At 46.2% G+C, this 20094-nt stretch overlaps 1 protein-coding gene across 1 annotated transcript in view; it reads left to right on the top strand.

The window, feature by feature from the left end:
• The window catches only part of STARD13 (StAR related lipid transfer domain containing 13), a 493232-nt gene that overhangs the window by 429289 nt on the left and 43849 nt on the right, over positions 1–20094 (top strand). Inside the window, exons 7-8 of the mRNA XM_074959491.1 lie at positions 9870–9941; positions 12293–12374. Coding sequence (XP_074815592.1) covers positions 9870–9941; positions 12293–12374 — 154 coding nt within the window. The remainder of the gene's footprint in view (positions 1–9869; positions 9942–12292; positions 12375–20094) is intronic.

The raw sequence follows: 20094 nt of genomic DNA, 5'->3' as shown, positions 1-20094 counted from the left end.
TTTGCAGGAAAATGCAGATTTGTTGACACTGAAACATTTAGCAAATTCATGTCAATTTCACCGAATTGTTTTGGTAAAAACAAATATGAAAAAATCAAAACTTTTTGATATTTTTGGTTTGAAACTACTCTTTCTTTCAAAATTTCCATTTTAATTTTAGTTTAAAAACAATCAAAATATTTTAAATGGTCAAAATCAAAATGAAACATTTCAATTTTGTTGAAACAAAATGTTTTGTTCAAAACCAAATTTATTTGTTACTTTTTGATTTGCTAAAATATTTTTTTTAATTGTTTTCAGTTTGACCCAAAACAATTTTTTTTTACTTGCCAGTGATCTGAAAAATCCATTAATTGCACAGCTTGGTATAGGATAACCTGCCTGGAAAAAATTTCCCCCTAGTCCCATTACAGCTCCTAGCTGAGTTCCCGCTCTTGGCTGTCCACCAAATTACTGTGAGGGGAGGCCAATCTTCTGGATCCCTGCATGTTTTAAGCCTCCCTGAACAGAATCCAGTCACTGCCCCAATCTTTGTATCTCTAGGAACACTCTTGGGGTTCAGACCTTTCATATAACACCCCTTCCTGGGTGCTGGAACCTGCTATCCAGCTGCCTAGCCTCTGGGCTTAATGTTGGCCCTTCAGACTCCTGCATTTCTTAAATACAACCTCTCCCAGAATTTTACCAAAGGTGTAAGCTTCTGGGCTACAGTTTTACTCTTTCAGGAGGAATGTGGCAGTTGTGAGCCATATAACACATAGAGGCACTTTGCTCAGAAGTCTTACACAATTGCTTTAACAATTGTTCTATGCTTAACAGATAAAGCACAAGGAAGTACATATCATACAAAATAACAGCTATTCCCCTGCCTCAGTTTCCTCATCACTTCAGAGCATTCCTTGGGCTGGAGTTAGTACCTACTGTTCTAGTGCACATTTTGTTTCATGTGCTAAAAAACATGGTATCATAATGTTAGCTACATATTTACATTCATCACTGTTTGTGGCTAATTTATTATATCATTGTTATTAGCTATTTCACTTACTCAGTGCCTTCTGTAACCCGGTGGGTGGTCACCTGGTTTTTTTTGTTCTGTGTTTGGATAATTTCCCACTCTCTCTTCTTACCCCTGTCTTCAAGTAAGAGGCAGAAGTACCTTGTCCCTGCTGAGCAAACCCATGGAGCATAACAGTGAACAACTAGTCCGTAGATAAGTACACCCCATTATCTGCAGTTTGCTGTGTACTTGCTGCAGGTCTAGTCAGCAAAGGTAGATTCCACATTTACATAGGCATTCAATGACACAGCCATTTCATAATACCCACTTCACGAGATCAACCAGAATTAATAAATGTGTATAGATTCCCAAATCGCCATATCCCCCCTCCAATTACTAGAGGTTGTCTTATACCCTGAAGCATGAGTTTATATCCCTTCCAAAATGCTTGATGTTTTTTTCTACATTCCCTATTAACTCTGGACAGTTTTCTTATCCATGTAATATACAACTTTTCTTTTTTTAAACCCCACTCAGCTCTTCAGCTCAATGATGATCACAAGGGTCCCTTCTGGCCTTGGAATCCATGAATGTCTGTTCTGTGGCAATGAGTTCTACAGGCTAACTGTGCACTGTGTGAAAAAGTATTTCCTTTTATCAGTTTGACTTTGACACTTCTCACTTTCGCTTAATAGCCCCTTGTCCTTGTGTTATGAGGCAGCGTGAATAGAATTTCCCACTCTACTTCTCTATATCATTCATTATTTTGCCTACTTGTATCATGGTCCTCTTTTTTGTCTCTTCTCTAAGGTAAACAGCCTCAATTTTTTTCAGTCTCACATAATATTAAAGTGTTTTTCCATATCCATAATCATTCTTGTTGCGCATTTCTGACAAATGTGAAGTCCTACAAAGCAAAGAATTGTTGACATTGTTCTTAAGCTTGAAAGGATTTTTATAGTGACATTTAAATTATTTTCAGCATCAGTAATTTAAAAAGCCTTATTTTATTGTACTATTACTGGCAGCACAATATTCTGCAGAAAGCATTTATGATCTATTAAAATCATGCTTTGACAGCTTTATTTGTTCCCCACTTGCAAAGCATAACCTTGGTTCTAACAGTAATTATACAACAGAATACAGAATCATAGAATATCAGGGTTGGAAGGAACCTCAGGAGGTCATCTAGTCCAACCCCCTGCTCAAAGCAGGACCAATCCTCAATTTTTGCCCAGATCCCTCAAGGATTGCACTCACAACCCTGGGTTTAGCAGGCCAATGCTCAAACCACTGAGCTATCCCTCCCCCCAATATAAAATCAGTTGAATACAATTCTGCCTTTGAAAACCTTCTTATCTGGATGTAAAGAAGAGTGGGAACTACGGTGTAGTAAAACCATATACATTTCAATCTATGCTTATGTTTTGTTTTATTTGTACTAGAATTGTACTGTAAATGGTAATTTTACAGGTTCATCACCCAGTTACCACTGGATTATTGTTGGAAGCCTTATGGAAAAGCCTTATAGAATAGAATTTAATAGGGATAAACCATTAGGGTTCTATGGAAATGACTGTAAAAACTTAAGTAATTTAATAGAGAATGATATCCTTTGTGTAGCATTTAAACAAATCTTATAGATAGAATTTAAAGAAGTATATCCCTGTCATAGAATTCTATAGCATAGTTTAAACATTCCATAGAAAATGTAACATTCTTTATTAAGTTGTATGGGGCTTTCCTATAAGAGAATCCTGAGGATCTTTTTATTTTTCCACAATCAACACCTATGTGATGGGAAGGAGGGTGGGCTAGAGGATAGGGTGCTATTCCAGCATTTAGGAGACCTGGGTTCAAGTCTGTGTTGTGCCACAGACATCCTGTATGAACTGGGGCAAGTCATTTGGCTCAGATGGCACTTGAGTTAAATTGGAGTTAGGCACCTCACTACCTTTGAGCATAGGGGCCTGGGTGGTCATCCCCAATTGATTTAAATGGGAGATAGGTACCTAACCTGTTTAGATGCTATTAGAATCCCTCTAAGCATCTATGTGAATCGTTAGGTACCTCAGTAACTGAAAATCTGGCCCTCTGTGCCCCATTTCTCCTGTAAAATAGGGATAATAATACTTCACTACTTCACAGTCATGTTGGGACAATAAATACATTAAAGATTGTGAGGAACTGAGGCCTGGATTCACAATGTACTTAAGTGCCTAAATCTGTGTTTAGGTGACTAAATCCTAGTTTTGGCTCCACTGAGATTCACAAAACTCCCACTGAACCCTCTAGGCAGCTAAACTCACTTGGTGCTTAAATTTTCAGGGTAAAAGTTCTCTCAGCGCCTAAATTTCTGCCGCTGAGCATGAGCTCTGCTACCTCCCTCTGGGCATCTGGACACCTATCTTCCACCAGAGGTCCAGAGTGAATCACAAACCGGGGAAGATAGGCGCTCCTCTCCCTAACACAGGTGTGAGGCCCAATCAAGTATATGAGTGCAGAGGCTGCATACCTGGTCAAGTGCCATTCAAAATCTGGGCGAGAAGGGCACCCACCTTATAACTGTTAGCCCAGTGACTAGTCAATTTCCCCTCTCTGATTGAGGAGAAGACAGGATCTCAGTAGGGTTCTCCCACATCTCAGAAGAGTGCTTTAGACAATTGAGTGGCCTCCATTTTAAACATATCAGTTGCTACTCCTGAATAAGCTGGAGGTGTCGCTATTGAATGAATTGCTTCTGCAGTGCCATGGTTGTTTCTCAGCCAAAGGCATGAGAACTCAGGACCAAGAATTAAATGTGTTGAATGCATGACATTGCATCAGACTTAGCAAGCAGAAATACCTATGCGCTGTAACTAACTTACTACTTTATTTCCAAGTTTGGGATGTTAAGGGGAGGCCTGTTCTTTCCATGAAGCCTGCGTGTAACTGCCAAAGGGATTCTCTTACAGTTATTCATGGAAAAACTGGCTCCTGTCTAAAAACTTGATTTAAAATGTTAAAAGTTGCTAAATAACATGCTTTAAATCCATTAAAATTAGATTTAAACGAGGTCAAATATAATGGGTAAGGTATGTTGTTTTTTTAAATGTTAAGAAAGTAAATGAGCATGAGTGATGGTGATGGCAAAGGAATAAAAATCAATTCAGCCTACTGGAAGGATAAATTTTATCAAGCACAAGCAAAAGTGTATCAATAACACACTAGGCAAGGTGATTATGTACCCCGTTATTGCTCCTGTTCATTATTGCAGTTTGGTGGGTTGCTTCAGTGAGTACCGTAAGGTTAAATAAAAGTTGTAGTCAGAATTGAGGAGAAAGTGGAGAAGCGGAAGAGACAGAGGTGGAGGATAGAAAAGAGGAAAGTGAATAAGAAATGTTGTTGAGAGAAGGGAATGAAGTAGCGAGACCTTGGTAAGCAATATTAATGATCTATGATGCAGCACTCTTCAGAAGTCCCTCTCAGAAAAATGAATTCATTCGGGTTGTCTTTTCATGAGAGGGTAGTGTTCTCCAGGAGAGGGATTCGGGAGCTCTCCTGTTCCCTTTCACTCAAAGGAGGAGCAGTCTGGGGGGGTTGAGAAATTCAAATGTAATGACTGGTGCCTAGGTGTAATGACTGGTGCCTAGGAGGGTTGTGATAGGAGAAGTCTTTCACCTGTATGTCAGCTGTTCCTTGTAGCACTGGTTGATACTACAGTGTCAAACTACCAAAAGTAGTTCCCATCGGATAGCTGTTTGGTGGCCCTTTTGATTGATGGCACTCAGTAAAGAAGCCTAGGATTGATGGACCTGAAGAGTGATCTATCCTCTCTTCCTAGAGTCAGACCTCCTAGAGCAGAACAGAGGCACACTGGTGGGACAGCACAAAGAAGCTTTCACTGTCATAGCTGGAGATAAACTCCTCTGTTATTCCACAGAACAGGTGTAATTCCCGGGGCTGAACACTTAGTGACAGAATTCCCTTTTCTGTCAACATACAAACTTAGCGAAACTTGTTTCCTGTCAATTTGCATGATTATTTCAAGTTCAGTTCTTTTGAAAAATAATGTTAGCTACATATTTACATTCGTCAGTGTTTGTGGCTAATTTATTATATCATGCATTGTTATTAACTATTTCACTTACTCAGTGCCTGGTCAAAGACACGCTTGTGTGGAAAACTGCAAAGCATGTTATTAATGGATTCTCTGCAAAATATAGAGTCGAGTAAATGAGTAGGGTTCCCCTCCCCCCATCACAGCACACATATGTGCGTGCGTTCAAAACTCCTGGAGTTCCCTTTATTCTCAATCTGGGAATAACCAAATGTAAACCATAGCCTAAGCTTCCTCGTTGCTGGCTGGCTGTTTCTAAGCGTGTCCCCTGCAAGCCCTCCTGCCTTAGTTCTTCCTTTCCAAGCAAGGGGTGTGCAAAACCTTTTATACTGGGCATTCGAGCTAATGAAACTCCCCTGGCCTCGCATAACTCAGCAGAATTGCCCTCTCTCTCCCTCATAGCACCTGCCAGCCTCTTACAAGTAGCTTTTCTTACAGAGAAATGTACATTCTGGAAAGAATTCCTCTTTATTACAAAAACGGGGAAACTTCTGGCTTTGTTTCCAAGGAAACACACCACCCTATTTCCAGCCTTTAATTTCTGTTGGGTATCTGATTTATTCTTACTGCTATGCAAGGTCCCAGGGTTCCTTTGTCTTTTTCCTGTCTGGCTTTGATCCTCTCTGCCTTTTGAATATAGCACAGCTGCTGCAATCTGGGTCTCACACCTGCGCTAGTCAATAGATCAGAGGCTGGATGTGGGAATAGAGCTGGGCCAATGCTGCAAAACATTGTTTCTATAAATTTCCATTGACATTTTTAAGGAATTCATTGTAGCTCTCTGCTCGCCCCTTCCCAGAGGAGTCTTCACTAATATTAGAGCCAATAAATTAACAGAACTAGCAAGTTTTAAGCAAATATTAAAGAATATTCATGGAAAATGAATGTTAAATCTGCTGTCTCAGAGCATTTTCACAAGGGAGCTTATTCTAACCATTATATTAATCCAGTGGGGGAACTGGGCTGTACCAGGGGCTAGATGATATATTGGACTACATATTCATCCAGGGGGAGGGAGGGGAATAAGGACTCCTTCTCGGCCTCTGCAGAGGAGTAAGCAGGTGCTGCATGCCTGCTTACATATCCCTGGAGCAGGTAATGGGGGTGGCTAGGAGGAACAGGGAATGGTGGATCCTCAGCAACACTGGCCGGTGCAAATGAGCCAGTTTGAACAGTGTCATAATATGCTGCTGGGCTGGGTCCAGCCACCACCAAATTATCACCTCTTCCCTGCCCAAGGCAAGAGAAAAGCAGCGGAGGAATTGCAGAGGCTGTCTGAGTTCTAGTTTCTCCCCAGGGCTGCTCCTGGGGTGGTGCGGTTTATGCAACCCTTCTTCAGTGCTGCATCGAAATTCACAGCCCACTGTGTCCTAGATGATCGTCCACGCAGACTATATTTTGAATACTTGCACCGAGCTGCTCACCAAGGAGCAAGAGACTAAGAAATGGTTCTGCCAATCTTTCTGGGTAATGGATGCATTCAAGAAAATTGCAATCTGCATGTAAACAATTTGCAAAGAGAAAGAAAGGCAAAATTCACTATATTAGTTATACCTTGCAGACATTCATCCATCTCTGCTTTAGACCACATGACCTTCACTTGGGCCACAAGAAAATTCCTGGCAGGCCACACTTGGAGTAGAAACTCAAAAACAGATTGAAATCTGAGAAGCCCATAGGGACACTAGCTGCAGATTTCTCCATTACACACAGTTTCTTCTTGTTGTTCTTCCAGTGCAGATGAAACTTGACTATGCAGCTGTTGTGAGTTGTGAAATATATTTTCCAAGAGGATCAATTAATTTGTGTTTCATGAAACTGTATTTAACAGACCAAGAAAGTAACAGCCCTTGTCTTTTTTCCAAATACTGAACGAAAATATTCTGTCACACTGGAACATAATAGAGAGAGTGCACTTTCAGCATGCAGATGTGCAGCAAAAAGAGCCTTGTTTTATGTTCTTTGAATAGTTGTATGAACTCAGTGTACTCGCAAAAGCTTTTGGGGTCTAGGGGGCTGTGACATGAATTAATGTCAAAGCAAATGAAGTAAAATGACCAGGCAGAGAATCAGTTGCAGCCAGTGATGAGCTGCCAAAATCTTAACAACGGGTTCCCTCCTCACCCCACGAGGGGGTCGTTGCCCTACCCTGCCCCCCTTGACTCCTGCCCCATCCAACCCCCCCGCGTTCCTTGACGCCCCCCCAGGACCCCTGCCCCATCCACCCCCCTCCCCTGTCCCCTGACTGCCCCCAGAACCGGGCAGGAGAGTCTCGTGGGCCACTGTAGTGGGTGCCCACCCCACCCCTAAGAGCCAGAGGCACCTGCCGGGGGGTGAGGTGGGGAGTCCCGGCGGTGCTTACCTGGGGCAGCTCCCAAGAAGCATCCGGCAGGTCCCTCTGGCTCCTAGGGGCGGGGGAGCGTAGCTAGGTGGGGAGCAGGGGGGTTGGCCGCTCCCCCACTGATCACATCAAAAGTGGCGTCTTAGGTGCCGACTCCCTGGGTGCTCTGGGGCTGGAGCACCCACGGGGAAAATTTGGTGGGTGCAGAGCACCCACCGGCAGCTCCCCACCCCGCGCCTGGCCCCAGCTCACCTCCCCTCCGCTCCACCTCCTCCCCTGAACACACCGCCCCGCTCTGCTTCTCCGCCTCCCCCCTGGGCTTCCCGCGAATCAGCTGTTTGACGGGAAGCCGGGGAGGGCTGAGAAGCAGGCCGCGGCTTCCCGCTCAGGCCGAGGGTGGCGGAGGTGAGCTGGGGCAGGGAGCGGTTCCCCTGCGTGCCCCCTTCCCCGGGTTACCTGCTGCGGCGCAGGCGGTCCTCCTCGCGCCCCCCAGCCCGAGCTCACCTCCGCCTCCCTGGGCCTGAGCGGGAAGCTGCCGCTTGCTTCTCAGCCTGCCCCAGCTTCCTGCGCGAACAGCTGGTTCGCGGGAAGCCTGGGGGGGGCGGAGAAGCAGAGTGGGACGGCACGTTCAGGGGAAGGAGGCAGAGGCGGAGCCGAGGTGAGCTGGGGCTGGGGGTGGGGCGGGGAGCTGCTGGTGGGTGCTCTGCACCCACCAAATTTTCCCCTTGGGTGGAGTCAGCGCCTAAGGCGCCAGTTTTGGCTGGTTAAATTTAGAAGCCCTTTTAGAACCAGTTGTCCCTCGTGGAACAACCGGTTCTAAAAGGGCTTCTAAATTTAACAACCGGTTCTAGCGAACCGGCTCCAGCTCACCACTGATTGCAGCACTGCTGATGATCCTGTACATTGCAGATCTGTTATTGACCATCCAATTATATTTGGGAACTTGTGCTTTCAACAAGCAGGCCTTTTATCCTGAATTGATATTTCTGTAACAACTACTGGTGTGAGTCAGTATTCAGAGGAGCAAAAGGGTGTCTGGGTCACATACTGTACTGTACATTCAAATATACACATTTTCCCAAGCAGGCTGTTCAATGAGCTTCAGTAGGCCAGATTCAATTGCTTTGACCAGAGTTAAACCAGGGGTGAATTTGGCCCACTGTCTGCAGATGGAAACTATGCACTTCAGTATGAAACAGATTTACACCTGGTTTTAGCATTCATGGTAGGACATTCAGAAGAGCAGCAGAGTCTGTTTTTGTTTTTTTTCTTTTTCCAGTCCAACCACCTCCACTGTCTTTAATAGACATTGTGGGGGCCAGATTTTCTATCATGGCTGCTTAAATTGTATCTACAAAATCTGCATGTGCCAAACCCTGGTGTTTGCACTCTCAAGTTGTATGGCGACAGGCATAGAAATCTACTCCCTGGAGCCAACATGCATCCAGATTTCGCAAAAGCACTGGATATGCCTGCCTGTCCCTTGGGGCCCTTATCCTGTACATATTTCCACACACGGGTAGTCCCCCCTGGCTTGGTGGGAATATTTGCATCGTATGGTTGCAGGCCTTTATTGGTTCTTTGCCTGAAAAGAGGGTCCTATATTTTTGTATTAAGACTTTAATTTTTCATTGCTACTTAGCACTGATACAGAACAGATCAGCCCCTCCCACACTAAACGCTCTGGAAGGGGGCCCATGTTGTCTGACCAGGTGGGCAGGGTTCTGCTTCCTCTCCCCTCCCTCCCCCCACAAGAGAGTAGGACCTGCCCACAAACCTGGCAGATGATCCCCTGGGTATGAGGGCCAACCCTGTGAAGAGGAAGAGGCCATCGCTATTCCTCTGCTCGGGCCCTGGTCCCTGGTGTGGCTCCCTGGCAGCATGTCTGTATTGGAGCTGTGCTGCCAGAGCTTGCAGTGGCTCTCAGGACTCCTGGAGACCTCCATGGAAAAGGAAATACTCCCGAGTCTGCGTTTCCTTTCCTTGGTAAGGTATGTGGGGCCAGAGGAGGGATGCTGTGTGTTCCCTCTGGCCCGACTTCCAGCCTTGCCAATCTCTCCTCCCCAACCCCTGAGCATGCAAAGTGCCCTCTGTAGGGTCCCAGTGGAGAACTGGAAACAATGCCACAGAGCTGGCTTATCAGCCCTCTGGGTGGAGACAGTCGTCTCTAGTATTGATCTAAGGGTGATGATTTGGCCCATTGTGCTTGAAATCTCCAAAGTGTTGTGGGTATGTTTCGTAGACATCTGTTTGTTTGATGCCACATAATAATAACAGTTAAATTTAATAACAGTTAAATTTAAAAGTGTTATAGGCACTCAAAAGGAACATTGAATCCTCTTGTTTCTTCCTTGTAATTAAAATAACTCCTGATGCAAAACAGCACAGTGTGGATCTAGGATGAACCTATTCTCCTTTCTCTTACTCTTCAGAAATCGAAGCAAAAGAAGCGTGTGACTGGTTACGAGCTGCTGGATTTCCACAATATGCTCAGCTCTATGAGGGTACGTTGTTATTATTTCTATTACTTCTAAAGTGTATTGGGCATCTCAGCAGACACAGACCTGGTCTAAAATGTTTACAGTCTACAGTGTTGCCAACTGTTTTGATTTTTATCCTGAATCTCGCAATATTTCATGTTTTTTCTTAGAGTGCCAGCTCCTGGAGTCATGTGAATATGTGAAAATCTCAGCTTTCATTTTTTTTAAAAGTACGTTTCTAGCCCTCATGTTTGCAGAGAAAAGCTTGAAAATGTGGCCTGAATGAGCCCCAAAGTTCAAAAACCAGGATGTAAATAAAAAGAACACTGATTAATTTTTAAGACCAGCTGATGATTTTGGGGGCCCGACTCATGATGTTAAATGCTTGGCATTCGCAATAATGTATCCAATGTCCTGCTTCTGCAAATTACTCTGCTCAGACAAATCCCTTCACGTGCACAGAGCTGCTTGCGGATCACAGCCTAAATTTAGACATAACTTCTAGTTAGACTTATCATAATGAGTGAATTGGGAGGAACAAGGGAGGAAAGGAGAGACAAGGAGGCTGAAGATTCAGAGCTCAGTTCTTTTAACACACTGATGGGAGATGGGACACTCAGAAATCCAAGAAAGAAAAATAATTGTTATGGAAAAGAAAACACAAAATATACAAAAAGAAAAGGAGTACTTGTGGCACCTTAGAGACGAACAAATTTATTTGAGCATAAGCTTTCATGAGCTACAGCTCACTTCATCAGATGCATGCAGTGGAAAATACAGTAGGGGGATTTTATATACACAGAGAACATGAAACAGTGGGTGTTACCATATACCCTGTAACGAGAGTGATCACGTAAGGTGAGCTGTTACCAGCTGGAGAGGAAAAAATACCTTTTGTAGTGATAATCAAAAAAAACCCAACCTTTTGTCGTGATAATCAAGGTGGGCCATTTCCAGCAGTTGACAAGAATGTGTGAGGAACTGTAGGGGGGGAAATTAAACATGGGGAAATAGTTTTACTTTGTGTAATGACACATCCACTCCCAGCCTTTATTCAAGCCTAATTTAACAGTATCCAGTTTGCAAATTAATTCCAATTCAGCAGTCTCTCGTTGGAGTCTGTTTCTGAAGTTTTTTTCTTGTAATATTGCGACTTTTAGGTCTGTAATCGCGTGACCAGGGAGATTGAAGTGTTCCCCAACTGGTTTTTGAATGTTATAATTCTTGATGTCTGATTTGTGTCCATTTATTCTTTTACGTAGAGACTGTCCAGTTTGGCCAATGTACATGGCAGAGGGGCATTGTTGGCACATGATGGCATCTAGATGTGATAGATGTGCAGGTGGAAGAGCCTCTGATAGTGTGGCTGATGTGATTATGTCCTATGAACATATCTATTCAGGGGACACCATCATAGGACCTAATCACATCAGCCACACTATCAGAGACTCATTCACCTGCACATCTACCAATGTGATATATGCCATCATGTGCCAGCAATGGTTTTTTATTCCTGCTGATAACAGCTCACCTTAATTGATCACTCTCGTTATAGTGTGTATGGCAACACCCATTTTTTCATGTTCTCTGTGTGTGTATATATATCTTCCTACTGTATTTTCCACTGCATGTATCCGATGAAGTGGGGTTTAGCTCATGAAAGCTTATGCTCAAATAAATTTGTTAGTCTCTAAGGTGCCAGAAGTACTCCTCGTTCTTTTTGCTAATACAGACTAACACGGCTGCCACTCTGAAACCTGTCACCATGCAAGGCACAGTAATCTGTGTGCACCCAAGTCACTTTTCATTACAATTCTCAGTTTCCAGCATTTCCATCTTGTTTTTAAATTTCAGACTAATATTTGAGGTGACTAGTATGGTCAGCTCACTTCTCGTGTTGCTTGAGTTACCCTTTGTTTAAACTCTTTGTTATTGTGTGTGCTAACAAAATAATCAAGCCATTTTTACTGCATGGTAAAGTCTGTCTAGCAAATATTTCACTAACTCGCTAGGATGGAAGTGGATGGCCTACTGCCCATGTCGATGATGAAAGTGTTGTGGTAATGCTCAGATCTCATTTTTGGGGGATAGTGATCAGGTAGAAACTCTAAGCATCTAATATCTTCTTATAGCCAGAGCCAAACATATTGCTCTCTTTGGTTCACAGGACCGTCAACTCCCCTTTTAATATAAAAAATAAAATAATGTGAAGTGACCAAACTAGCTCTGGATGTTATACAGGGAAATAACGAAGGCCAAGTTAAATAAGTGATACACCATTTCTGCTGATAAAACACATGCAGTGCATCTTTGAAATAAACTGTTTCCATTTGAATAAAATGTAGTTGGTTTAATGCTACGTCTCCTTTTTACAGATTCCCAGTTTCCTATTGACATTGCAGCTGTAAAGAAAGATCATGACTTTCTCGACAAGGACCTTGTAGAACCCCTTTGCAGGTAAATAACATCCACTGTTTCTTTTTTTGGTATCTTAAGAACGTTTGTGGATTTTTGTTTTGAAAGTAGTGGCCTAGCCTAAGAGATGTTTGTTTGTCCTTGTCAATTAAATGGGCATAATCTGTAGTTTTTCCAAAATAAATGCTAGAAACCTGGATTCATTTCTCTCCCAAAAAATCCTACAGCAGGGGCCAGTTTGCTCTCTGAAAATTCAAAAGATTTAAAAAGGGCCCAAATCTATCGGCCCATCTCATCAACTGGAGTGAGGCTGGCTGCTTTTTGGAAAGAACAGTGCCAGCAAACCCAGCATAAATTAGGGATCTGTGTGTGAGTAACAAATGGGTAACTCTGCCCCTGACTACTACAAACCAGCAGAAACCCCATTGCCCAGAACCTTCTTCCCTCTGACAGCAAGGATGGCTCGCGTGCTGCTATGCTGCCATTGGCTCCCTGTTCTTATTTAATTGTAGTACTGCAGCACCTAGGAGCCCTGGTCAGTGACCAGGACCCCATTGTGCTAGTGTAACACCAACAGACCCTGGTCATCAGCGGAAGGATCGAACCTGGGACCTTTGGAGCTAAATGCATGAGCCTCTACTGCATGAGCTAAAAGCCATATGAGACATATGAGCAGACTCATTAATCTCTTTCTCTCTAAGGGTATGTCTACACTACGAAATTAGGTCAAATTTATAGAAGTTGGTTTTGTAGAAAGCGTTTTTATACAGTTGATTGTGTGTGTCCCCACACAAATGCTCTAAGTGCATGTAGTCGGCGGAGTGTGTCCACAGTACCAAGGCAACTTCCGGAGCGTTGCATGTGGGTGGCTATCCCACAGTTCCCGCAGTCTCCGCCGCCCATTTGAATTATGGGTAGACATCCCAGTGCCTGAGGGGGCTAAAACATTGTTGCAGGTGGCTCTGGATACATATCGTCAGGCCCCCGTTCCCTCCCTCCCTCCGTGAAAGCAAGGGCAGACAATCGTTTTGCGCCTTTTTTCTTGAGTTACCTGTGCAGACGCCATACCATGGCAAGCATGGAGCCCTCTCAGCTAACCGTCACTGTATGTCTCCTGTGTGCTGGCAGACATGGTACTGCATTGCTACACAGCAGCAGTTTATTGCCTTTTGGCAACAGACAGTGCAGTATGACTGGTAGCCGTTGTTGACGTAGTCCTGGGTGCTCTTTTAACCGGGCGCCTGGGCAAACATGGGAGTGACTCAGCCAGGTCATTTCCCTTGTTTCGTCTCATGGCGATTCAGTCCTACCGGCAGTGCACTGTCTTTTAACCTGCAGCTAGCAGAAGACGATGGCCAGTAGTCATACTGCACCGTCTTCTGCCGAGCACCCAGGAGATGACGATGGCTAGCAGTCGTACTGCACAGTCTGCTGCCAGCAAGATGTATAAAGATAGATGAAGTGGCTCAAAACAAGAAATAGACCAGATTTGTTTTGTATTCATTTTCTCCTCCCTCCCTCCTTCTGTGAAATCAACGGCCTGCTAAACCCAGTTTTGAGTTCTATCCTTGAGGTTTTGAGTTCTATCCTTGAGGGGGCCATTCAGTTTCTCGCAAAGCCACCCCTTTGTTGATTTTAATTCCCTATAAGCCAACCCTGTAAGCCATGTCGTCAGTTGCCCCTCCCTCCGTCAGGGAAATGGCAGACAATCGTTCCGCGCCTTTTTTCTGTGCAGACGCCATAGCACGGCAAGCATGGAGCCCGCTCAGATCACTTTGGCAATTAGAAGCACATTAAACACCACACACATTATCCAGCAGTATATGCAGCACCAGAACCTGGCAAAGCGATACCAGGCGAGTAGGCGACGTCAGCGCGGTGACGTGAGTGATGAGGACATGGACACAGACTTCTCTCAAAGCACGGGCCCTGGCAATATGGGCATCATGGTGCTAATGGGACAGGTTCATGCGATGGAACGCCGATTCTGGGCCCAGGAAACAAGCACAGACTGGTGGGACCGCATAGTGTTGCAGGTCTGGGACGATTCCCAGTGGCTGCGAAACTTTCGCATGCGTAAGGGCACTTTCATGGAACTTTGTGACTTGCTTTCCGCTGCCCTGAGGTGCAAGAATACCAAGATGAGAGCAGCCCTCAAAGTTGAGAAGCAAGTGGCAATAGCCCTGTGGAAGCTTGCAATGCCAGACAGCTACCGGTCAGTCGGGAATCAATTTGGAGTGGGCAAATCTACTGTGGGGGCTGCTGTGATGCAAGTAGCCAACGCAATCAAAGATCTGCTGATATCAAGGTTAGTGACCCTGGGAAATGTGGAGGTCTTAGTGGATGGCTTTGCTGCAATGGGATTCCCTAACTGTGGTGGGGCCATAGACGGAACCCATATCCCTATCTTGGCACCGGAGCACCAAGCCGGCGAGTACATAAACTGCAAGGGGTACTTTTCAATAGTGCTGCAAGCACTGGTGGATCACAAGGGACGTTTCACCAACATCAACGTGGGATGGCCAGGAAAGGTACATGACGCTCGCATCTTCAGGAACTCTGGTCTGTTTCAAAAGCTGCAGGAAGGGACTTTATTCCCAGATCAGAAAATAACTGTTGGGGATGTTGAAATGCCTATAGTTATCCTTGGGGATCCAGCCTACCCCTTAATGCTGTGGCTCATGAAGCTATACACAGGCAGCCTGGACAGTAGTCAGGAGCTGTTCAACTACAGGCTGAGCAAGTGCAGAATGGTGGTAGACTGTGCATTTGGATGTTTAAAAGCGCGTTGGCGCAGTTTACTGACTCGGTTAGACCTCAGCGAAACCAATATTCCTCCTGTTATTACTGCTTGCTGTGCGCTCCACAATATCTGTGAGAGTAAGGGGGAGACGTTTATGGTGGGGTGGGAGGTTGAGGCAAATCACCTGGCTGCTGGTTATGCACAGCCAGACACCAGGGTGATTAGAAGAGCACAAGAGGGCGCGGTGCACATCAGAGAAGCTTTGAAGACCAGTTTCATGACTGGCGAGGCTAAGGTGTGAAAGTTCTGTTTGTTTCCCCTTGATGAAGCCCCCCGCCCCTTGGTTCACTCTACTTCCCTGTAAGCTAACCAGCCTCCCCTCCTCCCTTCAATCACCACTTGCAGAGGCAATAAAGTCATTGTTGCTTCACATTCATGCATTCTTTATTAATTCATCACACAAATAGGGGGATAACCTCCAAGGTAGCCCAGGAGGGGTGGTGGAGGAGAGAAGCATCGGGAGGGGTGGTGGAGGAGGGAAGGACAAGGCCACACAGCACTTTAAAAGTTTAAAACTTTAAAACTTATTGAATGCCAGCCTTCTGTTGCTTGGGCAATCCTCTGGGGTGGAGTGGCTGGGTGGTCGGAGGGCCCCCCCCACTGCATTCTTGGGTGTCTGGGTGAGGAGGCTATGGAACTTGGGGAGGAGGGCGGTTGGTTACACAGGGGCTGTAGCGGCAGTCTGTGTTCCTGCTGCCTTTCCTGCAGCTCAACCATACGCTGAAGCATATTAGTTTGATCCTCCAGCATCCTCAGCATTGAATCCTGCCTCCTCTCATCACGCTGCCGCCACCTTTCAGCTTCAGCCCTCTCTTCAGCCCGTCACTTACTCTCTTCATCCTGCCACCTCTCCTCCCGGTCATTTTGTGCTTTCCTGCACTCTGACATTGTCTGCCTCCACGCATTCGTCTGTGCTCTGTCAGTGTGGGAGGACAGCATGAGCTCAGAGAAATTTTCATCACGAGTGCATTTTTTTCGCCTTCTAATCTTCGCTAGCCTCTGGGAAGGAGAAGATCCTGTGATCCTTGAAACACATGCAGCTGGTGGAGAGAAAAAAAGGGACAGTGGTATTTAAAAAGACACATTTTATAGAACAATGGGTACACTCTTTCATGGTAAACCGTGCTGTTAACATTACATACATAGCACATGTGCTTTCATTCCAAGATTGCATTTTGCCTCCCCCCACCGCGTGGCTAGCCCCTCCCTCTTTCCCCCTCCCCATGACTAACAGCAGGGAACATTTCTGTTCAGTCACAGGCAAACAGCCCAGCAGGAACGGGCACCTCTGAATGTCCCCTTAAGAAAAGCATCCTATTTCAACCAGGTGACCATGAATGATATCACTCTCCTGACGATAATACAGAGAGATAAAGAACGGATGTTGTTTGAACGCCAGCAAACATACACTGCAATGCTTTGTTCTACAGTGATTCCCGAATACGTGCTACTGGCCTGGAATGGTAAAGTGTCCTACCATGGTGGATGGAATAAGGCTGCCCTCCCCAGAAACCTTTTGCAAAGGTTTGGGAGTACATCCAGGAGAGCTTTATGGAGATGTCCCTGGAGGATTTCCGCTCCATCCCAGACACGTTAACAGACTTGTCCAGTAGTTGTACTGACCGCGAATGCCAGGACAAATTAATCATTAAACATGCTTGCTTTTAAACCATGTATAGTATTTTAAAAGGTATACTCACCAGAGGTCCCTTCTCCTCCTGGCAGGTCCAGGAGGCAGCCTTGGGTGGGCTCGGGGGGTACTGGCTCCAGGTCCAGGGTGAGAAACAGTTCCTGGCTGTCAGGAAAACCGGTTTCTCCGCTTGCTTGCTGTGAGCTATCTACAACCTCATCATCATCATCTTCCTCGTCCCCAAAACCTGCTTCCGTGTTGCCTCCATCTCCATTGAAGGAGTCAAACAACACGGCTGGGGTAGTGGTGGCTGAACCCCCTACAATGGCATGCAGCTCATCATAGAAGCGGCATGTTTGGGGCTCGGACCCGGAACGGCCGTTTTCCTCTCTGGTTTTCTGGTAAGCTTGCCTCAGCTCCTTAAGTTTCACACGGCACTGCTTCGGGTCCCTGTTATGGCCTCTGTCCTTCAAGCCCTTGGAGATTTTGACAACTGTTTTGGCATTTCGAAAACTGGAACGGAGTGCTGATAGCACGGATTCCTCTCCCCATACAGCGATTAGATCCTGTACCTCCCGTTCGGTCCATGCTGGAGCTCTTTTGCAATTCTGGGACTCCATCATGGTCACCTCTGTTGATGAGCTCTGCATGGTCACCTGCAGCTTGCCACACTGGCCAAACAGGAAATTGAAATTCAAAAGTTCGTGGGCCTTTTCCTGTCTACCTGGCCAGTGCATCTGAGTTGAGGGTGCTGTCCAGAGCGGTCACAATGGAGGACTCTGGGATAGCTCCCATGAGGTGTGTGGGTTACATTAGGTGCTGTATGAACACCCAGTTGCAGATGCTCACAGCTCCACCCTTGCCAGAGAGTTAATGTGTTTCTGTTTGTGTCGCTTTTTGTTCTTTGCCTGCAGGGAGTGTACCACACACAGCTTCTGCTGTGCCCCACCCTAATCCCTCACCTGCTGCGGAGCACCTACCTTGTGGCAGTCTTGGAAAAGGACTTTGGGTGGGGCAGGGAAATGACACTGCAAAGGCACTGACTGCTCCCCTTTTCCTTCTCCCATGCTCCACTTGGCCTGGGTTCTGCTCCTCTCCAGCTGGGTGGGTACAAGGGAGCATCAGGCCCATAATAAGGCAGGGTCCACTACATGAAACTGCAGCTTTCATAATGTCAGTATCACATTAAGCCTGGAAGTGATTCTTGGTTCCAGATATGTTAAACCCACTGCATATGGGGTGATATGCATGCAAGGAGTGATGAGCCTGTGGCAGGGGACTTCAGAGCAGGCTTTGGGAGAATCCAGTGGACGAGGTCCCTCAGGATACATCTACACTCGAGCTGGGGATGGAATATCCATCTCGGGTAGATGTACAGGCACTGGCACGCTAGAAATAGAAGAGTAACTGCAACGGCACAGGCGGTAGGATGAGCCAGCCACCCTGAGTACAATCCTGCCTGGAAACCGAGGTATTTACCCAGGCATCTCGCCCATCACACTGCTCATGCCACCACAGCTACACTTCTCTTCTCTTTTTAGTGCCATAGCTCAGTCAAAGCTAGTGTGTGTATGTCTATCAGAGCTAGAAATTAGATCCCAGCTCGAGTGTAGGTGCACTCTCTGTGGATCCTATTCTCCATAGTGCAGGGGAGTGTGAGCGGCTGCAGACCAGCGCCCCTGCTGTTCCAGAGCTTGGTAGAAAGGATTTCTCCTTCCACTCCCTATTGAACCCTGCCTCTGTCCACCCACAAACACACATAAATCAAGCCCACTACTCCAGTTTGGCATGAAGGAAGGCATGTTTCAGTATAATCCAGGGGTCAAATCTGGGGGGAAAGGTTAGTGTTACTTGTCTACTCCACCCACAAAATAAGCTCTGCTCATGAGAGTCACCAAAATGAGATGCTGCTCGCAATAGATTACATAGATGTTCAGAATAAGACTGTGCTGCTCTCTGAGCTCCATTGGGCTCCTTGAGCTTGGCTCTCCATCAGAGGGGCTTGAATGTGCCCATGGAGTCTTCCAGGCTCCCGTGTCTAGGTTCATTCTTGATGGATGGGAGAAACAAAGTGGTGGTGGTATCACCCAAATGCCACCTACTTGTGGCACCAAAACATGACCTCACTCACAGTAAATTATGCAGGTATATGACCCTGCCTCTCCTTTCTTACATGAGGAATGAAATAGTGAACAGTGCTAACATTTAAATTATGATCATTGGGCATTTGAGTTAACACCTCACTGAGATGAATGAGGCAGTTCATTTACAGAGCTGCTGTTCCGAGCTCTGTGCAGACTCACAAAAACATCCATGCAGAGGTCACACCCTGCTCATATTTTTGAGGATTTGTTTGCAACCGGAACAGTTAGAGACCTTTTTTGAAATGGAAGATGAGATTCTGGAGAATAAGGTAGCAGCTGGCGAGGTGTGTTGTCGATCCACCATAACGCTGGGCTGTGTTCTGGACTCTGGTATAGTCCAAGGCCTGCACCACATGGTTATATTTAAAGGTTACGGTTTTAATCATGCTCTGTATATTATTTTAACCAGAAAATAAAAACCCACCTGTTTTTTCACAGGGTTTTTTGTTTATTTTTTGTTTGTTGTTTGTTTTTATCCAGTGGTCCCCAAACTGTGGGGCATGCCCCTCTATGGGGGCACAGAGGAACATTCAGGGGCTGCGCAGTGGGGCCCAGGCCAGCCCCCATGGGGAGACGGGGTGGGAGTGCCACCCAGCCCCACTCTGCCCCCAGACCAACTCATCCCCAGGCGCAGCTCCACTCCATCCCCTGCTCTGCCCCCAGCCCAGCTCCGCCTCCAGCCCCAGCTCCACTCCGACCCTTGCTCCACCCCTGCTCCGCCCCCAGTCCAGCTACGCCTCCAGCTGCAGCTCCACTCCGCCCCTTGCTCCGCCTCCAGCCCCTGCTCTGCCTCCAGCCCCAGGTCCCCTCTGCCCCCAGCTCTGCCTCCAGCCCCAGTTCCACTCCACCCCCTGCTCCGTCCTAGCCCAGCTCCACCCTCATTCCCTCTCTATCCCCAGGCAGCTCCATCTCTAGCCCCAACTCCTTCCCCATCCCCAGTTCTGCCCCCAGCTCCACCTTCAGTCCAAGCCCCTCTGCTGTGGAAGCCTTGGCTGTGCGTAACGGGGGGAGGGGGGCAGACATATTCCATTACTGGTAAGGAGAGGGGAGCGACAGAAAAAGTTTGGGCACCACTGGTCTAATCCATAGTTGTATGGGGAGAGTAACACTGTATCTACCATACAGGCAGGGGCAGAACCATTATTCTGCCAAAGGTTAAATTGTTTGGAAGGATATCTTTTCAGG

This window comes from Natator depressus, chromosome 1 (genome assembly GCF_965152275.1).
Source record: "Natator depressus isolate rNatDep1 chromosome 1, rNatDep2.hap1, whole genome shotgun sequence".
Lineage (NCBI taxonomy): Eukaryota > Metazoa > Chordata > Testudines > Cheloniidae > Natator > Natator depressus.
Note: the sequence above shows the minus strand (reverse complement) of the source record. Positions and strands in the feature narration are given on the sequence as shown.